The 18,460-nt window shown below is 39.9% G+C and overlaps 1 protein-coding gene across 1 annotated transcript in view; it reads right to left on the reverse strand.

The window, feature by feature from the left end:
* Positions 1-3,746: 3,746 nt before the first annotated feature.
* The window catches only part of LOC124867304 (neural-cadherin-like), a 260,114-nt gene continuing 245,400 nt past the window's right edge, over positions 3,747-18,460 (reverse strand). Inside the window, exons 24-25 of the mRNA XM_047363684.1 lie at positions 14,702-14,856; positions 3,747-11,241 (exon numbers count right to left, since the gene is read on the reverse strand). Of these exons, the coding sequence (XP_047219640.1) occupies positions 10,645-11,241; positions 14,702-14,856 (752 nt within the window). The 3' untranslated portion in view covers positions 3,747-10,644. The remainder of the gene's footprint in view (positions 11,242-14,701; positions 14,857-18,460) is intronic.

An 18,460-nucleotide genomic window follows, 5' to 3' on the forward strand; every position in this document is an offset into this window, starting at 1 on the left:
GCTGTGTTGTTTCCTTGTCTATCATCATGTTATAGACCCCTTCCAGTCAGAAATCTGTTTCTCTTCTTTTCCTTCCTGTTGCATGAGCCTCACAGCACGGCGTTTCATGTCGCCGGTCGGTTCTGTCCCATCCAGACGCTCAGTCAGGACCCTGAACGGAACTTTTAAACCCTCAACATGTGATCAGGACCCCAGGAGGCTGCAGCCACATGGTCTCTCTCACTGGTTCACATGGAAACTCAGAAAAACTGGGAAAGAGGTGTTAAATGGCATAAGTGTATTATTTTAATCTTTATTATATTCAGCAAAACAAGTAATGAAACCAAACTTCAAACACAAAGATTTTAGTCTAGTTTATACAGTGCCGGTCAGAAGTTAACATACACTCATCCTCCTGAACGTTAATGTTGGCACATTTAAATCGTCCTTTTTCAGGGTGGATTACTAAACAACATAGAACTTAAGTCATTTTTAAAAACAAGAATTAGGTGCACAAGTGAATTTATTGCAGATTTATTTCCATTTTACACAAATTCAAATTATACATATGAGTTGCTGAGAAATTGGACTTTTTCAACAAGATCCTGGCATGATTCTGGCTGCATATTTGAAATGGTGAAACTCATTTACTAGCACAGAACCATCTTTTAATGATTGTCCAAACATTTTCATCAGCATTGACATCAAGACCATCCCAGAAGCTTATTGTTAGCCTGATTTATTTGTTCTGAAACCAAATTTGATGTCTGGAAATGTCCTGTTGGAACATCCAGTTGTGCCCATGTTAAACCCATCTGACCCAAACTGGTACCTCCAAGGAAAGGAAACTGATTTGGATGTTTTAGCTACAGCTAAAACCCAATCATAAATTGAAATATGGCTGGACTCTCGAATTCTCATGTAAAGTGAAGCAAGTTTAGTGCTACCAGGGCCTTTTTGAGGACTACTACCCAGTTTTTCAATTTTACCTCAAGCTAACAGCTAACTGGTTAAAGCTCTGGCTGAAACGAGCATAATGAATGCTGGTCTTTGAATGGCTGTGGTATCCAAGCCTTAATCTTCTGAAATGGCTCAAAGCCCAGATCTGGCTTGTTCAGGTACAATTAGACCATTCTTTAATTGTAGATATGTAAAAATTACCCAATAACCCATATCCTCATAAACAGCAATTTTAACAACAGATGGAATTTTCACCAGTTCTGTAAATGTTCATGCATGGCTGTCGCATGCCCTGCTTCAATGTTTTGTATAGTTTTGTGGATCAAATATGGCTAAATGCCCCAGTGCCAGCATACAAACAAACTCCATATTGTTTTTTATCTATCTGTTGTCTTCTACTTAGGAGAAACTGAGTCATGGGATAACAGACCCAGAAGGGAAAGTTAGTTCTGAGGGATTTCCAAGACTTTCTCAGGCCAGAAGGGATACAGTGGGGCAAACAAGTATTTAATTTTGTAGGTTTTCCCACTTGCAAAGCATGTAGAAGTATTCTTGAACTGTGACTGACAATCTAAAACAAAAGCCCAGAAAATCACATTGTGTGATTTTTAAGTAATTGTAATTTGCATTTTATTGCAAGACATAATTATTTGATACATCAGAAAAACTAAACATAATATTTGCTACAGAAACCTTTGTTTGCAATTCCAGATAGACGTTTCCTGTAGTTCTGGACGAGATTTACACTATCACAGCAGCAGGGATTTTGGACCACTCCTCCGTAAAGATCTTCTCCAGATCCCTCAGGTTTCAGGCTGTCGCTGAGCAATACGGACTTTGAGCTCCCTCCAAAGATTTTCAATTGGGTTCAGATCTGGAGACTGGCTAGACCACTCCAGGACCTTGAGATGCTTCTTATGGAGCCACTCCTTAGTTGTCCTGGCTGTGTGCTTCGGGTCGTTGTCATGCTGGAAGACCCAGCCATGACCCATCTTCTACGCCCTTACTGAGGGAAGGAGGTTGTTGGCTAAGATCTCCTGATACATGGCCCCATCCATCCTCTGCTCAATACGGTGCAGTCGTCCTGTCCCCTTTGCAGAAAAGCATCCCCAAAGAATGATGTTTCCACCTCCGTGCTTCATGGTAGGGATGTTGTTCTTGGGGTTGTACTCCTCATTCTTCTTCCTCCAAATACAGCAGGTGGAGTTTAGATCAAAAAGCTTTTTTGTCTCATCAGACCACATGACCTTCTCCCTTTCCTCCTCTGGACCATCCAGATGGTCATTGGCAAACTTCAGATGGGCCTGGACATGCGCTGCCTTGAGCGCTGCAGGATTTTAATCCATAGTGTGTTACTAATGGTTTTCTTTGAGACTGTGGTCCCAGCTCTCTTCAGGTCATTGACCAGGTCCTGCCATGTAGTTCTGGGCTGATCCCTCACCTTCCTCATGATCATTGATGCCCCACAAGGTCAGATCTTGCATGGAACCCCAGACCGAGGGAGATTGACCGTTATCTTGAACTTCTTCCATTTTCTTATAATTGCGCCAACAGTTGTTGCCTTCTAACCAAGCTGCTTGGCTATTTTCCTGCAGCCCATCCCAGTCTTGAGCAGGTCTATTTAAAGAGGTTGGAGTTTGTTTGATTGATTGTGTGGACAGGTGTGTTTTATACAGATAACAAGTTCAAACAGGTGCAGTTAATACAGGAAATGAGTGGAGAACAGGAGGGCTTCTTAAAGAAGAACTAACAGGCCTGTGAGAGCCGGGATTCTTGTTGGTTGTTAGGTGATCAAATACTGATGCCATGCAATAAAATGCTAATTAATTACTTAAAACCCACACAATGAGATTTTCTGAATTTTTGTTTTAGATTCCATCACAGTTGAAGAGTATCTGATAAAAATGAAAGACTTCTACATGCTTTGCAAGTGCAAAAACCTGTAAAATCTGCAGTGTATCAAATACTTGGTTTCCACACTGTATGTAGTCCTCCAGTGAGTTCTGGGTCTACCCCTCCCTTTTGGACTTGCCTGCAAAGTCTCCAAAGGTAGGTGTCCAGGAAGGATCCTGATCAGATGCCGGAACCACCTCAACCCGGTCCTTTTATTGCAAAGGAGCAGCAGCTAATCAAATTGATATGGGTCAGATTTGACCTCTAATGCTACATATGTTGCTATAGATGTCAAATTAAAAAACACTTGCTCTGATATTTGTTTGTTAGACTCAAACAAGGATATTTTTATAAGATGTAAAGGTCTATGAGGCAAAAAAAAATTATAATTTGAATTATACAAACTAGGTTTGATGTGAAAAAACAATATTGAATAAATGTTTTTGGCTGGCTTAAATCATGGGACACATTTGACCCACTGATGTTTAAGATGTGAACAGTCAAATTAACTCTACAATTTCTGATAAGAGTAGTCAAACATCTAGTCAGAATCTAGCCAGAAGCTTGCTAGTGGCAACGAGAAGTTTTATGGTTTATTGCTCAGGGGCAACAATCCAAATATTAATGGAGGTGTGTGTACGTATTTGATGCTGTATGTATAATTTTGGCCCAGTGTGGATTTCAGAAAATCCACCATGAATTCAAACTTGTGCACCCAGTTCTAGTTTTTAAAAGTCATTGGAGTATATTTTACAATCATCCCACACTGTAAAAAAGAACAATTCAAATAATTTCCAGACGTCAAAATGAATATAACATCCGTGCAGATGAGGAATATTTGTAAACTTTACTCTGGCAGTGTATGTGTGTGTGGGGAATCAGCAGGTTATTCAGCTGCTTTTTTACACTCAGCCTCTGGTGCAAATAAATGGATTTATTGAGAAAAGGAAATCAAAGCAAATACAAAACACTTATACAACTGTTAAAAGCTCATCACCATCATATTGATAGAAAATATGTTCAGTTTTATTCTTTTTCTTTTGACTCTTCACATCGTTAGCATATGGTGCTTTTCTCGACAAAAAGCGATAATCTCTCTCTCTATTTACAATTGAGGTAAAAATATTACATTTGCTCACAAGTCTGCACCCAGAACATAACATCTAGGAAACTGTTTCATGGTACACACGTCGGGGAGTTAATCGCTGCTCTTCACGGTCAAAGTGGGAGACATGAAAAATAAGGCGTCTTAGTCCTTCACGTCTGAGGCTCAGGCTCAGCTCCAGTGAGTAAGAATACAACACAGATATCCCCAGATCCTCACAGTCTGATAGGAAATCAAACACAAAATAAAACCAACAGCAGAAAATAGCATATCTCTGAAAAGATGTTCTCTGGGATTTGACCCCTATGTGAAAGTTCATGCAATGCTTTGGTTTGTCCAGCTTGACAGCAGCCCCTTAACGTCCCTTAGGTTAGCCAGCCTGACCTGTTCTCATGAGGGCATCCTCTTTAACTTCCTTGCTCTGCCAGGATGGAAAAAGGAAAGAAAACTCTGTGATGACCGTGATGCTGGTAGGGTAGACCAGGACTGATTGTTACATTGCTTGTTACTGCCACATTTTAGGGACCGGAAAAATTCTGTTGCTGTCACACTTTGACCTAACAGTCGCTCTATTTAGCAGTGGTCATTTTGTGGAACCAACAAAATTTTGAGGTTCGGATGTATCTTGCAATTTTCATGTGTCAGCCATTTAAAAATAAGACACCTTTTCAAGGAGATGAAGATAAAAGCATTGATTTCAATCACTTTCTCACCAGCAAGTTAAAGGTATTTAATCAGACACTTAACATCTTTATTACAAACTTGCCAAATTAGCCATATTTGGGCATAGCCCCGCCACCAGATGGCATCAAAGTGCTTCCAAAATGACTCTGTATGTGTTAAATATGCATCAACATTGGTTTAAAGTACGGAAAATTCCTTCATTTCACATTTCACAGTTCCTATAATCCATCCAATTGTTGTCCTCCACTAATCTGAGATCAGGTCGTGGGGCTAACAGATCCAGAAGGGAAACCCACGTGTCCCTCTTTCCTGTAACACTAAAGTTCATTCTGGGGGATCCCAAGGGGTTCCCAGACCAAAACAGATATATAGTCCCTCCAACGAGTTCTCGGTCTGCCCTTTCATTGGGTAAGGCCTGGAAAACCATCTCAACTGACTCGTTTCACTACAGGGGGCAGCGTCTCTACTCTGAGTTTCTTCTAAATGTTGGAACTCTTAAGGCTGAGTCCAGCCACCCTTTGGAAGGAGCTCATTTCAGCTGACTGTATTCGCGATATCATTCTTTCGGTCATGATCATATCACATAAGTGAAGGTTTTACTAATAGACAGACAGGCTTAGCTTTTTGGCTCAGCTCTTTCTTCAGCACATCAGACCAGAGCAGCACCTGCATTCATGCAGAAAAAGCCTCAATCTGTCCATCATTTTCCCATCCATCCTACTATTACTTGTAAACAAGACCCTCTGTACCTCTACTTGAAGTCCTCCTTTTTTTAGTCAGACACAAACCCCCAACTGGAGTGAGGAGCGCACCTTCATCTGGTTGAGAACAATGGCCTCACAGTTAGAGGAGCTGACTCTCATCTCAGTTGGTTGTAAATTACTCTAGTGCAAGCTTAGAGAAACCAACAGAATTTGCAAAAGGTAAAGATGAGACCCTAAGGTTCCCAAACCAGATTCCTAACACCCACATCTGGAGATCCCATCCATGAACGCCAAAAACAGGATCCCAAACCATGCCTGACAAAATGCCATGGCGAATACTGTTTAAGTCTTCTTAAGACCCACAAAACACAAGTGGACCAAACAACCAAACTCCCATGAGCTTCTCAGCAGTTCTGAGGATACATATCTGCTTCAATGTTATTAAAGCCAAATTGTTTCTCCTGAGCAACAATTGTACAATAATTTAAGATAATTAATCATTTTAGCACTGGTTTAAATTCATGTTATAAATACAAAGCCCATTGGGTGGTATCAATTTCTCAAATTATTAATGTCTCTCTGAAAACCTAAAAAACATTTATTTTGTCACTTTTTAAATGAAAGTCAATAGACAAGTAGAGAGAAAACCAACACCAAACACAACCAACACTTGCTTGGCACAGAGTGTTGAGTGCTGCTAATTTTGTTACCTGTAGAAAATTCTCTTGGACGAGTATATAGTTTCTTCTGTCTTTGCTTTCTGTCTCTTCAAACCCCCAACTTATAGTGTCAGATAGCTGCTCACCTGAGTCCGGTTCTGGCAGTTTCTTTGTAAAAAGGAATCGATTTCTTTCCACTGTCCCCACATATTTGTCCAGTATAAAGAATTGCTGCAAAGTCAATGTCCTGATGCACTTTGCATTCTAGTACTGCTGCATGCTTTCTCCAGAGGAAAGATCCCCGGGCCTCCTTGTATAGATAACTTCTGACTTCTTGACATCATAAACTTATCTTGCTTTAGTTTTAGTTTGATATTGGTCTTTATGTCATTGAATCTATTGAGTCAATACCAGGGATCAGCAACATGCGTCTACGGAGCCGCAAGGGGCTCTTTGGACCTTCCGCAATTACTTTATAAAACTACTTTAAAGAACCAATTAATGCTTTAAATGCAGATATAATACCAAATGCAGGTTTTAACAGTTTTATTGTTTAATTTGATAAATAATTGCATTAAATTCTTTCACACTAGAATGACAGTGCAGGTAGCTATAGTAATCTAATTTTCTTGTTAGGTTGGAAACTAGGTGCTGTTTCTTTTATACATATTTTCCTCAAATATCAACGTCCCATAGAAGAAAATGTATCCATCATGTTTTTGCAAAAGTTTTATGTTTTTCTTAATTTTTAAACCTAAAAATAGAAATAAAATGGCTGGTCTTTAAAAATGACAACAAATTTCCTTTAGTAGATATTTATCCAAAACTGTCAGTTGTCTTTTTTCATAAGGTCATGTAACCTTTATGACTCTAAACAAGTGTTATGTATTGTGTGTTTTTGTGTAATTGCTATAAAATAAACAGATTCAAGCTAAATTTGATACAATACTTTTTGTTACAATTAGTTCAAGGATGGAAAATGTAACCATTTGAGCCAACCAAAGTGTGACAAGCAGGCCCAGAACATTCTACTTCCTGCTGGCCACAGAAGATGCCAGGCTGGAGCCTTTTAGGAGAGACGTCTGTTTGCTATAACTAACTGTTACTTCCAGTTAACATTTCCATCCACACTTCCTACCTCTCATCACAGAGCCAACCACTCTCTGCCTCTGTGATTCAACCCTCCACCATACAATCATCTCTTATATCAAAGGTGAGAGGAGCTGGGCCTTCCCACACTCTACTTCCTCTTTGCTGCTTTATTTCTTCTCTTTGCCTCTTTGTTCTTTTCAGATAAGTGGTTCTCGCTGGGTGAAAAGCTGCAGGAAGCGGATTGTGTAGAGTTTAAAAAAGAAAAAAAAGATCTGTCCTCCCTTGTGACATGGGGAAGACTGTGCTGACAGTTCAGTATGATTTTAAAGCACAGATGTTCCAGCTATGGTGTACATATGAATAATCCATTTAAATCTTCTCCAATCCCCTCCTTCATTTATTTGAATTTCTCGAGCTGTCACTTTGGAAAGCTGCTCTGCGTAGTTTGTATTCTGCCGCAGCTGCCATATTTGGTATGCCTGTGAACTGGGGGGGCGAGCGGAGCAGCGGAGTGAGCGTTTCCTCCCTCCAGCCTGTGGTCCACACATCCACTCGCACCTCTTTGTTAGAGCTCTGTTTGTATTTCTGTGCGGCCCCAGCAGCCCCCCTTGGGTGAGCTACAATGAGCAGCAGAGCGCAAATGAAGACGCGGGTGCAGTACTAAGCAGAGAAGGTTTGATGTCTTACAACCTACAGTGTTGAACCTTAAAACACTTCACCAATACCAAAGTACTTAACTGAGCTAATGAGCAAAAATAGTCCAACAACTGGCACCCAGCAATGGTCAGAGCACTTACTTCAAGACTGTTTTACCTGCAGGAACCTTTTCCAGGAACCAGGGTAGTTTTTAGAGGCCATTCTTTAGCTCCTTCTGTTTGCATCTCCCAGGGTGAAAACAGATTAGCAGAAGGTGACCCCGGATAAGGAGCTAGTACTTTTTCACTTACCAGGGACTACTGGATAGAGTTTCATGGAGGGGGGTGTGAGCATTTTAAATTGCTTGAATTTTTTCAGCATTATAGTTCAGTCATCTCAGTGTAAACTTGTCAATAGCTCCAATTTTCTCAGAACTTTGACTGCATGTTTTATAAATCATCAATGTCTGCTTACAACCGTAGGTGAGAAAGACGTAGTACTGTGCTTTGAACAGTAACCACCACCCTAACAGATTTCTTCTGTTGTTTCTATTTTGTCACCCTTAAAGGTTTCAGATCCTCAAACAAAGTCAAAGTTTAACCTGGGTAAATACAAAATACAGTTTTTAAATAATGATTTCATTTATTATGTGAAAAAGTAATTGTACCCCAAATATAAACTAATGACTATGCGTGTCTAACAACTAGCAATTAGTCTCTTAAATCCCTGTGGATGAATTTTGGTTCACTCCTTTGTGCACAATTGTTTTAATTCGGCTAGATTGGAATATTTTTTTTCAAAGCATAAATAGTCCTTAAGCAGCAAAGTAGCTCCAGACCATCACACTACCACCACCATATTTCACTGTCAGTATGGTGTTCTTTTTCTGAAATGTGTTTGTTTTATGCCAGATGTCACGAAATTCTTCTAAAATGTTTCATTTTTTGCTTGTCATTCCACAGGTCTTAGGAATCATCGATGTGTTTTTGTGAAATATGAGACTGTTGGGTATTTTTTGTCAGCAGTGGTTTTCACCTTGGAAATGGGGGCAATTTTGCGCCGAATCTTTCCTCTTGTATCATGACTGCTGATCTTAATTGCTGCTTAGTGAGGTCTAACGTGCTTTAGATGTGGTTCTGTGTTCTACTGAGACCGCCTGGATGAGTCATCCAGTAACTAAGAGTAATTATGCTAGACCGGCTACTCCTCGGAAGGTTCACATCAGGTGCATCTTTTATCCATTTGTGGATAATGGTTCCACTGGGGTTTCCTGGAGTCCCAAACCTTTAGAAATGGCTTTGTAACCCTTTCCAGTCCGATAGATGTCAATGACCTTGTTTCTCATCTATTCCTAAATTTCTTCGGAACATGCATAATGTGTGGCTTTTTGAGATTTTTTGCCTACTTCATGTTTTCAGACAGGTTCTATTTAGGTAATTTCTTGTGTTTTACAAGTCTGCCAGACAGCAGGACTTAGTTTGGCTTGTGAAAATGAAGAAAAAATGTGATTAACTATTTGATTAATTATTTTCATATAGGGTCAGGTTGGTTTGGGTAGCTTTTCTAGAATGAAATTATCTTTTAGAAAGGTCTTTCTGTATTTTTGTCTGATAATAACATTTGTTTGATGATTTAAAACATTTAACAGTGGGGAAAAAAGCAAAAACTCTGTTAGAGGGCTAACACTTTTCTGAAGCCCTGTAACTTCATTGGTCAAAGTACAATTCAACAGTTTTAAAGTGTTTTAACTACGAGGCACAGATAAAAACACCCACAAACCCCAAAAGTTGTTATTAAATTTAAGTAAGGAGATGGATTTTGTGTGTGTGTGTGATGAATGCTCCTTTAGCAAACATCTTTCATGTTTTAATTATTAAAAATCTGTGACTGTTACAAAATGTTGTTGACTTTGAAGTAACTGAGTGTTAACACTCATGAAATAGTCACGTTATGGCTGTAGGTCACCAGGTCGTAATTGAAACTAGAGCTCTCTAGTCTCCTTTGTGTCAACAAGTTTACAGTTTTCTATAGATACACCTTACTGTGTACTTTTTGGCTACTTCCTGTAAGTTATAGAGTGTAATCGCTGTGACAGAATCATTGGTTACTGTTTTAAAGCTGAAAATCTGATCTATTTATTTTTATTACAGGAGACTCTCTCTTACACTCTTTGACTGAGTAAGACATTGGTCAAAACTCCTGCAGTAGGTGGAGTTCCAGCTCAGTTAAACTGCAGATGTAATATACGTGAAAGGCACTGTTTGGGCCCCATGGTGAAAATGCATGCAAGCAAAGGCCAGGTTAAATGAGAAGGTTCCGGGAAAATGAGTTCCAGTGGAAAAACATTCCTGGTCTCATAGTCTATTTCTTGCCCTCATACAATTAGTCTCTTAGAAACTTCAAAAACTGTGCAGAGCCAGGCAGCAGAACATCATATTAAAAAGAACACACTCAAAAAGATTTCTTGCCAGCTCTGTATGAGCCCAATAACTGATGGTGTGTCATTGCAGTGTACAATGCATGTCTCTTATTTACACAGGTCTCATTCAGCAGCAACATGATACAAAATACATTTTCACTGGTGCTGATTTGAACTAAAAACTGCCTAAAAGGACTTGAGTTCTGAATTTCACAGTCTGATTCAATAATTCTGTTGACAGTGAACTTCATCATGTTCAGGAACTCAGCCTGAGATGTTCACAAGCCTTTAATCTCACCTGTTGAAAATGTCTGTTCCTGTAAAACAGTCCTCCCAGGTCCGAGGCAGTGCAACACTCAGTGCACAGCAATATTTGTCTGTTAGGCCACCGCTTTGATGGACCAAAGGGAGACTCTGTCATTCACTCACTCTCTGTATCCTCACTGCTAACCATCTAATTGATTTTTTTAAGGCGGCCTGGTATCGGCGTCCCATCACTTTCAGTATCTGAGCTCAGAGGTCACTAGCCTCAGCTCGCTCATACAGAGCTCTCAGTTTCTCAAAGCGAGGCCCCCAGTCCCCCAGAGTCTCCTCCCTCCTCGCCTCTCCACCTCCCTCCCCTGTGCTCCCTCCGTCCAGCCCTGCTGAACTGAAGGAGCTGAGAGAGCCAGCAGGTGACCCCCCTCCTTCGGTGGAGAACACCTGGAGGGAGTCGAAGGGCCCTGTTTCCGGGTGCTGGTCGGCGTCACGGATGATCTCACACAGGTAGCGAGCCAGGTCCTGGCTGGAGAAGGAGAGGGAGCGTCGCGCCAACTGGGAAGGACGTGTCTGGCCCTGTGCAGGAGGTCTGGTGGGGGGGACGTCTCTACGAAGGCTGGTGGTGGTGGCTGTGGAGGTGGCGGAAGGTGGCAGGGTTGTGGAGCTGCATGTCCGGCTGAGGGGATCCAAAGGCTGGGCAGATGGTTGGGTGGGTGGAGCCTGGTGGAGGAGGTGATGATGGTGATGATGGGGAGGGGGTGGGTGGTGCAGGGCCCTGGAGCGGCAGTACTGGACCGACTGGGCTGGGCTGGGCTGGAGAGACTTCTGCAGCTCTGCCATGTCGTAGGCGTTCTGGAAACACAAACGTGACAGGATGCAGTTAGCACAAACATGAGGAGATGAGAGCAAAATAAAAACGCACGACGCAGGGATGAACTGAATGTTTATAGAAGAGAGATGAGGCAGGAAAAAAAGTGTGACGGAGAAGAAGCAGAAAAAGGAAAGGAGAGCTGGGAAACAATCAGCTCCCCTCATTATGTTTACTGTGAACATTCCATCACTTTAAGTTTCTGATCCATCTTCATTTATTTCCTCTGAAAGGTTTAAGATTTTCTATGAGTGTTCTAACCCTGGAGATAGAAATATGAGCCGAGGTGATTCAGAAAGAACATAGGACTGAGGCTGAGCTGCTGTCACTCTGTCATACAGTAACCTGCAAGTCACTTCAGGACTAATATGATTCCGCGAGAACTGTAAAAAAGACAGAAATAAAAAAAGTGCGAAGTGGAGGATGAAAAGATGCCCATGCATGGAGGAGGAGTGGGTGTTTTTGTAAAGCTGATTATGTGGAAAGTGGCAGGTAGTCTTTTTTTTGTCATTTTTCTTTTCTCCAGAGAGATTAAAAAAGAGAGACCACAGAGAATTCAACAGTAGCTGGAGCCCACATACTGGACGAAGGACACAGCTAGTGAACCTTTTTGTAAGGGAACTGTAAATAAAGATAAAGATTGCATTAAACATAATTATAGCAAAACTGTTTGCAAATAAAGCCAGTTCTGTGTTTCCATGCAAGTCCCAGCTCTATGTTTTGGCTGTTGAATGACCACTGATATACTGGATAAGCAGAACCTAGCAAGCCACAACTTTAAAAAGAGCAGTTTCTCTAAAGGTATCAGTTCCAGTGAGTGGTTCAAGCACTGTCCCCCATTCTGGATCGGTGAATGTACAAATAAAGAAAACGTGCCTGGCCATATGCAAAATTATATCAAGACCACAAGTGCAACATTAACCATAACAATTTTATTCAAAACTTTTCCAAAATCTAAAAAACAATCAAAGGGATTTTTTTTATGTGGGGTTCTGTTGGGAAGTTATGTACAGTCAATATATTATTTTATATAAAGCTTATCTTTTTTCAAAATGGTGAAGCACACTCATGACATTTAAATAGCACTGGAAAAAAAAAAAATCAAGCAACCATTTCGCCTTCCTACACATTTACCACTGAAACATTCACACTTTGATCCCCAGATAAACCACAGATTTTTTGGACATATCAAAACATTCTACCCCATATGCACCACCACTAATGAATCATTTGGCAGTAATAACACAAAAATAGCAAATTTCACCTTATTTCACACTACATTTTGAATTTCCTTATTTTTTTGTATGTATTGTATTATATGATTAAGAAGTCAGACACAGAATGTCTGCCTGCCGAGTTCGCCCTTGCTAAATGCTTTTCGGTGGGGAAAAGCCATGCAAATTCAAGCTATGCATGCTAAAGTTAACCAGCCAATAGGCAGAAGTTGACGCCTGAAGACACATTCCCTGCTCATTTGCAAAATGAGGCAGAAATGTATACAGAAATGTACAAAGCACAGGCAGAAATATATAGCATTAACAAATAGAGTACAAATAATACAAAGGAAAAATAAAGCAGACAAAATATTAAAACATACACATAAATAAATATATTTTAAAACAAGTCATTAATAAATAAAGCAAAAAACTGTAATGGATAATAAATAAGGTTTATTATTATTAAGACTTTGGCTGTGTTTTCATTTATTTTCTGTCCAGTTAAACCATTTTAGATGAATCAGGGTTGTATTCAAAGCTAACAGACTGCTTTTAAAGAACAAACATTAAACTGGATCTTTAGGCTCTTTGGTACCAGCAGCCCACCACTATTATACAATTTGTTCTATTTTTTACTGAATGCAGGAAAAACACTAACGAAACATTTGGACAATATCATGCAAAATCCACTTTTTTAGCTCTTAAACACATTTTTTGTTTATTGGGAGTCTCTGAATGTCTACAAAATTTGAATGAACGCCTGAGGAGCTAAAATAACAACAAATTCAAACCAAAGCATTGCAGTTCCACTTTATACAGACCACATCTGAACGATTTAAATATGAAAAGGAAGGATTTGAAAGCTTGATATGTCCCTTTTAAAGTAAGATCGTAGTTCCAGCAAGGCTATTGCATAGTAGCTTACTGCTGAAAACATGAAATATAGTGAGAGGATCACCTCAAGGATGATGCATTTATCAGTTCCTGTTCCAGGTGGACATTTGCTAACTTACTCCTTAAAATACTTGACTTTCACTGCTTTTGACTTTTATTGCTCATTCTGTGTAGATATTAATATATTTTAGGCTATGTTCCTTGTCTTTTTAAGCACACAATGCACAGATGTGGTCAGGAACAAGGACTGGACAGAAAATGAGTAAAAACCAGCCAAAATTCAAAGAAGAATCTTGAAAGAGCTTTGATAAGAAAAACTACTGAACAGAACCACTTTCTACTAATAAATGGTCTGCCTCTTGGAACAAAGAAAAAAAAGAGATGGTTCAAATTTTGTGCAACACTAGTAAACCAGTAGCAGTAGACACAAGAATTACAGGATGTTTTATGATCATAATAGTGTATATACTGCGATCAGGCATAACATTATGACCACAGACAGATTAGGTAAGTGAATAACTCTTTATCATGGCATGTGTTAGTCGAGGGGAATTATTAGACAACAAGCGAACATTACTTCCTCAGAGTTGATGCATTAGAAGTAAAAAGTGATTTTTAGGGGGTTTGAAATGGACAGAATTGTGATGCCTAGATACCTGGATTAGAGCATCTCCAAAACTGCAGCTCTTGTGGGGTGTAGTGATCTGTAGTGGCCAGTATTTATCAAAGTTTGTCAATTTACTTGACTTGGCCCCCAAATTACCCAGATCAATCTAATTGAGTATGTGTGGAATATGCAGGACAAAAAAGATACATGTAGGTCCCACATTACAACTCAACAGGTCAAGGCTTTTTTGGCAGCAAAATGGGAACCATCACTATTAGGCAAATGGTCATAATGTTATGACTAATTGGTACATGGGTCTAGTATGTGTGTACTGTAAGGCAATGTAGTGATCACATATTTTTCTACGATTAAAGCTTTGATATTATGAAAGCCCCAAGTACTGCTGTGTGCATGTGGGTGACACTGGCTGGTGGAGAGGGGAGATAAGGATTTTGCGTGGGCCTAATTAAAACACTACCTCGCACACTGCAGTATTTCAGTCCAAATTGAATTGACTTAATCCACTGTAAGGCTGGTATCTTGCAACCACTGCCAAGAATTTAAAAATACATGTCATGACAGTCTTTAAAATTAGAGTTTTACTGCTAGAAGCATTTCCTCTTCATACAAGCAAAAAGTCATGCTTGGAATCTATTTGTGACTGCAGCCCTTTAAGCATTTATTCCTCAGTTCCTTTGTGAGTGTGTGTTTATCTGAGGGTTGTACCTGGTCCTCCTCCCCTCCTCCTTCCTCGTCATAGTTAAGCACGTTCTCTCGAATGTCCTCCCAGCCATCGTGATGTGCCGAGACGTGGTACACGCCCTCTTTGAGACCTTTGTAGGTACGCCAGCGGGTGTAGAGGAAAATGCCCAGCAGCAGCACTGCAGTTAAGACAGACAGCAGTTAAGGCTCAGCAAATGTGTAATACATTACAAATTCTAATTAAATTTTCCAAATCCTTCAGGCAATTAAGGTATGTCCCCAAAGACAGGGGCTTTTTGATGGAACTGGCCTTAAGCATGATTTGGTGATAATGAGACCTAAAACAGGAAGAGTTTTGGGATTTAATTGGTCAAGATGTTTTAGAAGTCAAAATAAGGAAATATTTCATTGCTTAAATTTAGTAAAATATTCCATGGTTACCTGGAAGTGAACATTTTTCTACTGATAAAATAGTCATTCACACTTTTCACATCATAGACTTAAAATTGCAACTAGCACTGGTAAATTTGGCATGAATGAGAAACGAATCCCCAAGAGACCAGTTATACCATAATTTGCAGGAAATCTTGCAAGTGATTAGAACTTAATCCCAAAAGAATAACACAGCTTTGCAACAAAACAAAGTAAGTGCTCATTTGGAGGAAAATTTGCAGATACTTTTGTCCATCCACCTAATGAGGGAAAGTCAATCTTTCAGGAGCTAAATACTTCTCCGTGTTCACATGCTACAACAATCTTTGTTGTTTGGTTCTTTAAATAATTTTCTAAGACTTTTTCATAGGCAGCAACCTACTTCAGGCAGAAAAAAAAAATGCTTTTAGAACCTTTAAATTTTACTCATTAAAAGAGATGACACACTTTCATTTAATTCACTGAATTTACTGCATCCATCGCTAAACTTAAGGGCAGTAGAGTACACAGAGTCATAGCTCTGTTGAGCCATCCGTTCCCTTAGCTCTTAGCAGCCATGACTTCATGGGATTCTTCTTAAATAAAATTTATTCTATTAAAAAGAAAATCTTTGACATATTCCCGAAGATGATTACTTCATCCTCAGCAAGTGAGACAACATTGGAAATAACTGTAGAACCTGATTTTTGTTTGGACTGTTTTGATCCTGTGGAGCTTCCTGAGTTATCAGAAATATTAGCTTCATCTAAACCTTCAACTTATATGTCAGACCCAATCCCAACCAAATTATTTAAGGAAGTGTTCCCTCTGATTACCAGCCCCATTTTAGATATGATTAATCTATCTTTAGTAAATGGATATGTACCACAGGCTTTTAAGGTAGCTGTAATTAAACCTTTACTTAAGAAACCTTCACTTGATCAAGATGACTTGAAAAATTACAGACCGATATCCAATCTTCCATTCTTATCTACAATTCTTGAGAAAATAGTTGCTAATCAAATGTGTGAGCATTTACACAGTAATGACCTGTTTGAAGAGTTTCAGTCAGGCTTCAGAGCTCATCATAGCACTGAAACAACTCTGCTGAAAGTCACTAATTATATTCTTATGGCCTCAGATAATGGACTTGTGTCTGTTCTGGTTCTGTTAGATCTCAGTGCTGCATTTGATACAGTCGATCACAATATTCTCTTAGAAAGGCTGGAATTAGCTGTAGGGATCAGGGGAACATCGCTAGGCTGGTTTAAATCTTATCTGTCTGATCGATTCCAGTTTGTTCATGTAAATGATAAATCATCTTTAAACCCCAGGGTTAATTGTGGAGTACCACAGGGTTCAGTACTTGGGCCAATTCTCTTTACTATATATATGCTTCCAATAGGTCAAATTATCAGGCTGCTTGGAATAAATTTTCACTGTTACGCTGATGATACTCAGCTTTACTTATCCATAAATCCTGATGAGCCCAAACCAGTTAGATAGACTACAAGCATGTCTTGAAGATATACAAACTTGGATGACTTTAAATGTTTTGCTTCTAAATTCAGACAAAACAGAAGTTGTCGTCTTTGGACCGGAGTCTTTAAAAAAGAAACTGCTTAGTCAATCACTTAACCTGGATGGCATTAAATTGACCTCCGGTAATAAAGTAAAAAATCTTGGTGTTATTTTTGACCAGGACATGTCATTTAAATCCCATATTAAACAGGTTTCTAGGATTTCCTTCTTTCACCTCAGGAACATTGCCAAAATTAGAAATATCCTGTCCAGGAGTGACGCTGAAAAACTAGTCCATGCATTTGTTACTTCAAGGCTGGAATATTGTAATTCGTTACTATCAGGATGTTCACAAAATGCAGTTAAAAGCCTTCAGCTGATTCAAAATGCTGCAGCAAGAGTTCTGATGAAAATTAAAAAGAGAGATCATATTTCTCCTATTTTAGCTTCCCTTCATTGGCTCCCTGTTAAATTTAGAATATAATTTAAAATTCTCCTCCTCACACATAAAGCCCTTAATGATCTAGCTCCATCATACATCAGAGATCTGATTGTTCCATATGTTCCTAACAGAGCACTTCGTTCTCAGACTGCAGGTTTACTGGTGGTTCCCAGAGTCTCTAGAAGTAGAATGGGAGGCAGATCCTTTAGTTATCAGGCTCCTCTCCTGTGGAACCAGCTCCCAGTTTTAGTCCGTGAGGCAGACACCCTGTCTACTTTTAAGGCTAGGCTTAAAACTTTCCTTTTTGATAAAGCTTATAGTTAGAGTGGCTTAGGTTATCAAGAAGGGAACCTTCCTCCCTCCCTGTTGGTTGGAGTAAGGGGGAGTCAGGTTTAGCCTAAACCGGCTCAGTTATGGTTGAGATGCAAACACACCCTCCATTTCTGCTACCTGTATGACCCCTTCTCTTTTTTCCGATGGTTGTGATCAGTCTGACAGAGAGAGGTATCCCAATCCTTGTGGTTTTTAGTATAACAATGACCATCAGTGGGACCCTTTGTGGGGTTCCTTGTGACGACATTGTTGTAAATAAGCGCCGTTTAACTAAATAATCTGAACTGAAACTATCTGTGTAGTTATGCTGCTATAGGCTTAGGCTGCAGGAGGACATAACGACCACTTTCACCCTCTTCGCTACATTCTCACACTACTCTCCAATTTTGCATTGTTTGCTGTTATTTCAGCTTTTAACTTTGTTCTCTCTCTTTTCTCTTCCTAGAAGCTACACCTGGCCTGGCTCTGTGTCTACCTGTGACACCTTTCTGGAGAGGGGCATCATCCGAGTTTCTGCTGGCAACAACTTAATGCTCACCCTCTACCGATGATCCACATAGCTCTGTCTTTCAGTGTTTAACCCTTTCTCTCTCCTAGACATGGCGATTGACTGAGCTTAACTGTAACAAATTCTATGTGCTCAGTTTCAGACTCTAACCTTGAAAACTGGCTCAGAGTTTATCTGTTCTTTCTTTCTAGGTGAAACGACTAAAGGAGCTACATCCATTAACATTTACTTTTGCTTCCCATAGAAAGTACTCCTGGATCAGTGCTTCTTTGTTCTTTTTGTGTCTCTGCTCTGTTCTCTCAAACCCCCAATCGGTCGTGGCAGATGGCCGCTCACACTGAGCCTGGTTCTGCTGGAGGTTTCTTCCTGTTAAAAGGGAGTTTTTCCTCTCCACTGTCGCTACATGCATGCTCAGTATGAGGGATTGCTGCAAAGTCAACGCCAGTGACTGTCCACTGTCTCTACATGCTCATCCAGGAGGAGTGAATGCTGCAAGTCACTGACTGGATGCAATCTGCTGGGCTTCCTTAGATAGAAAAACTTTTTATCCAATTTGAATAAAAAGCTA

The sequence above is a fragment of the Girardinichthys multiradiatus genome, chromosome 4, assembly GCF_021462225.1.
Source record: "Girardinichthys multiradiatus isolate DD_20200921_A chromosome 4, DD_fGirMul_XY1, whole genome shotgun sequence".
NCBI classification, from domain to species: domain Eukaryota; kingdom Metazoa; phylum Chordata; class Actinopteri; order Cyprinodontiformes; family Goodeidae; genus Girardinichthys; species Girardinichthys multiradiatus.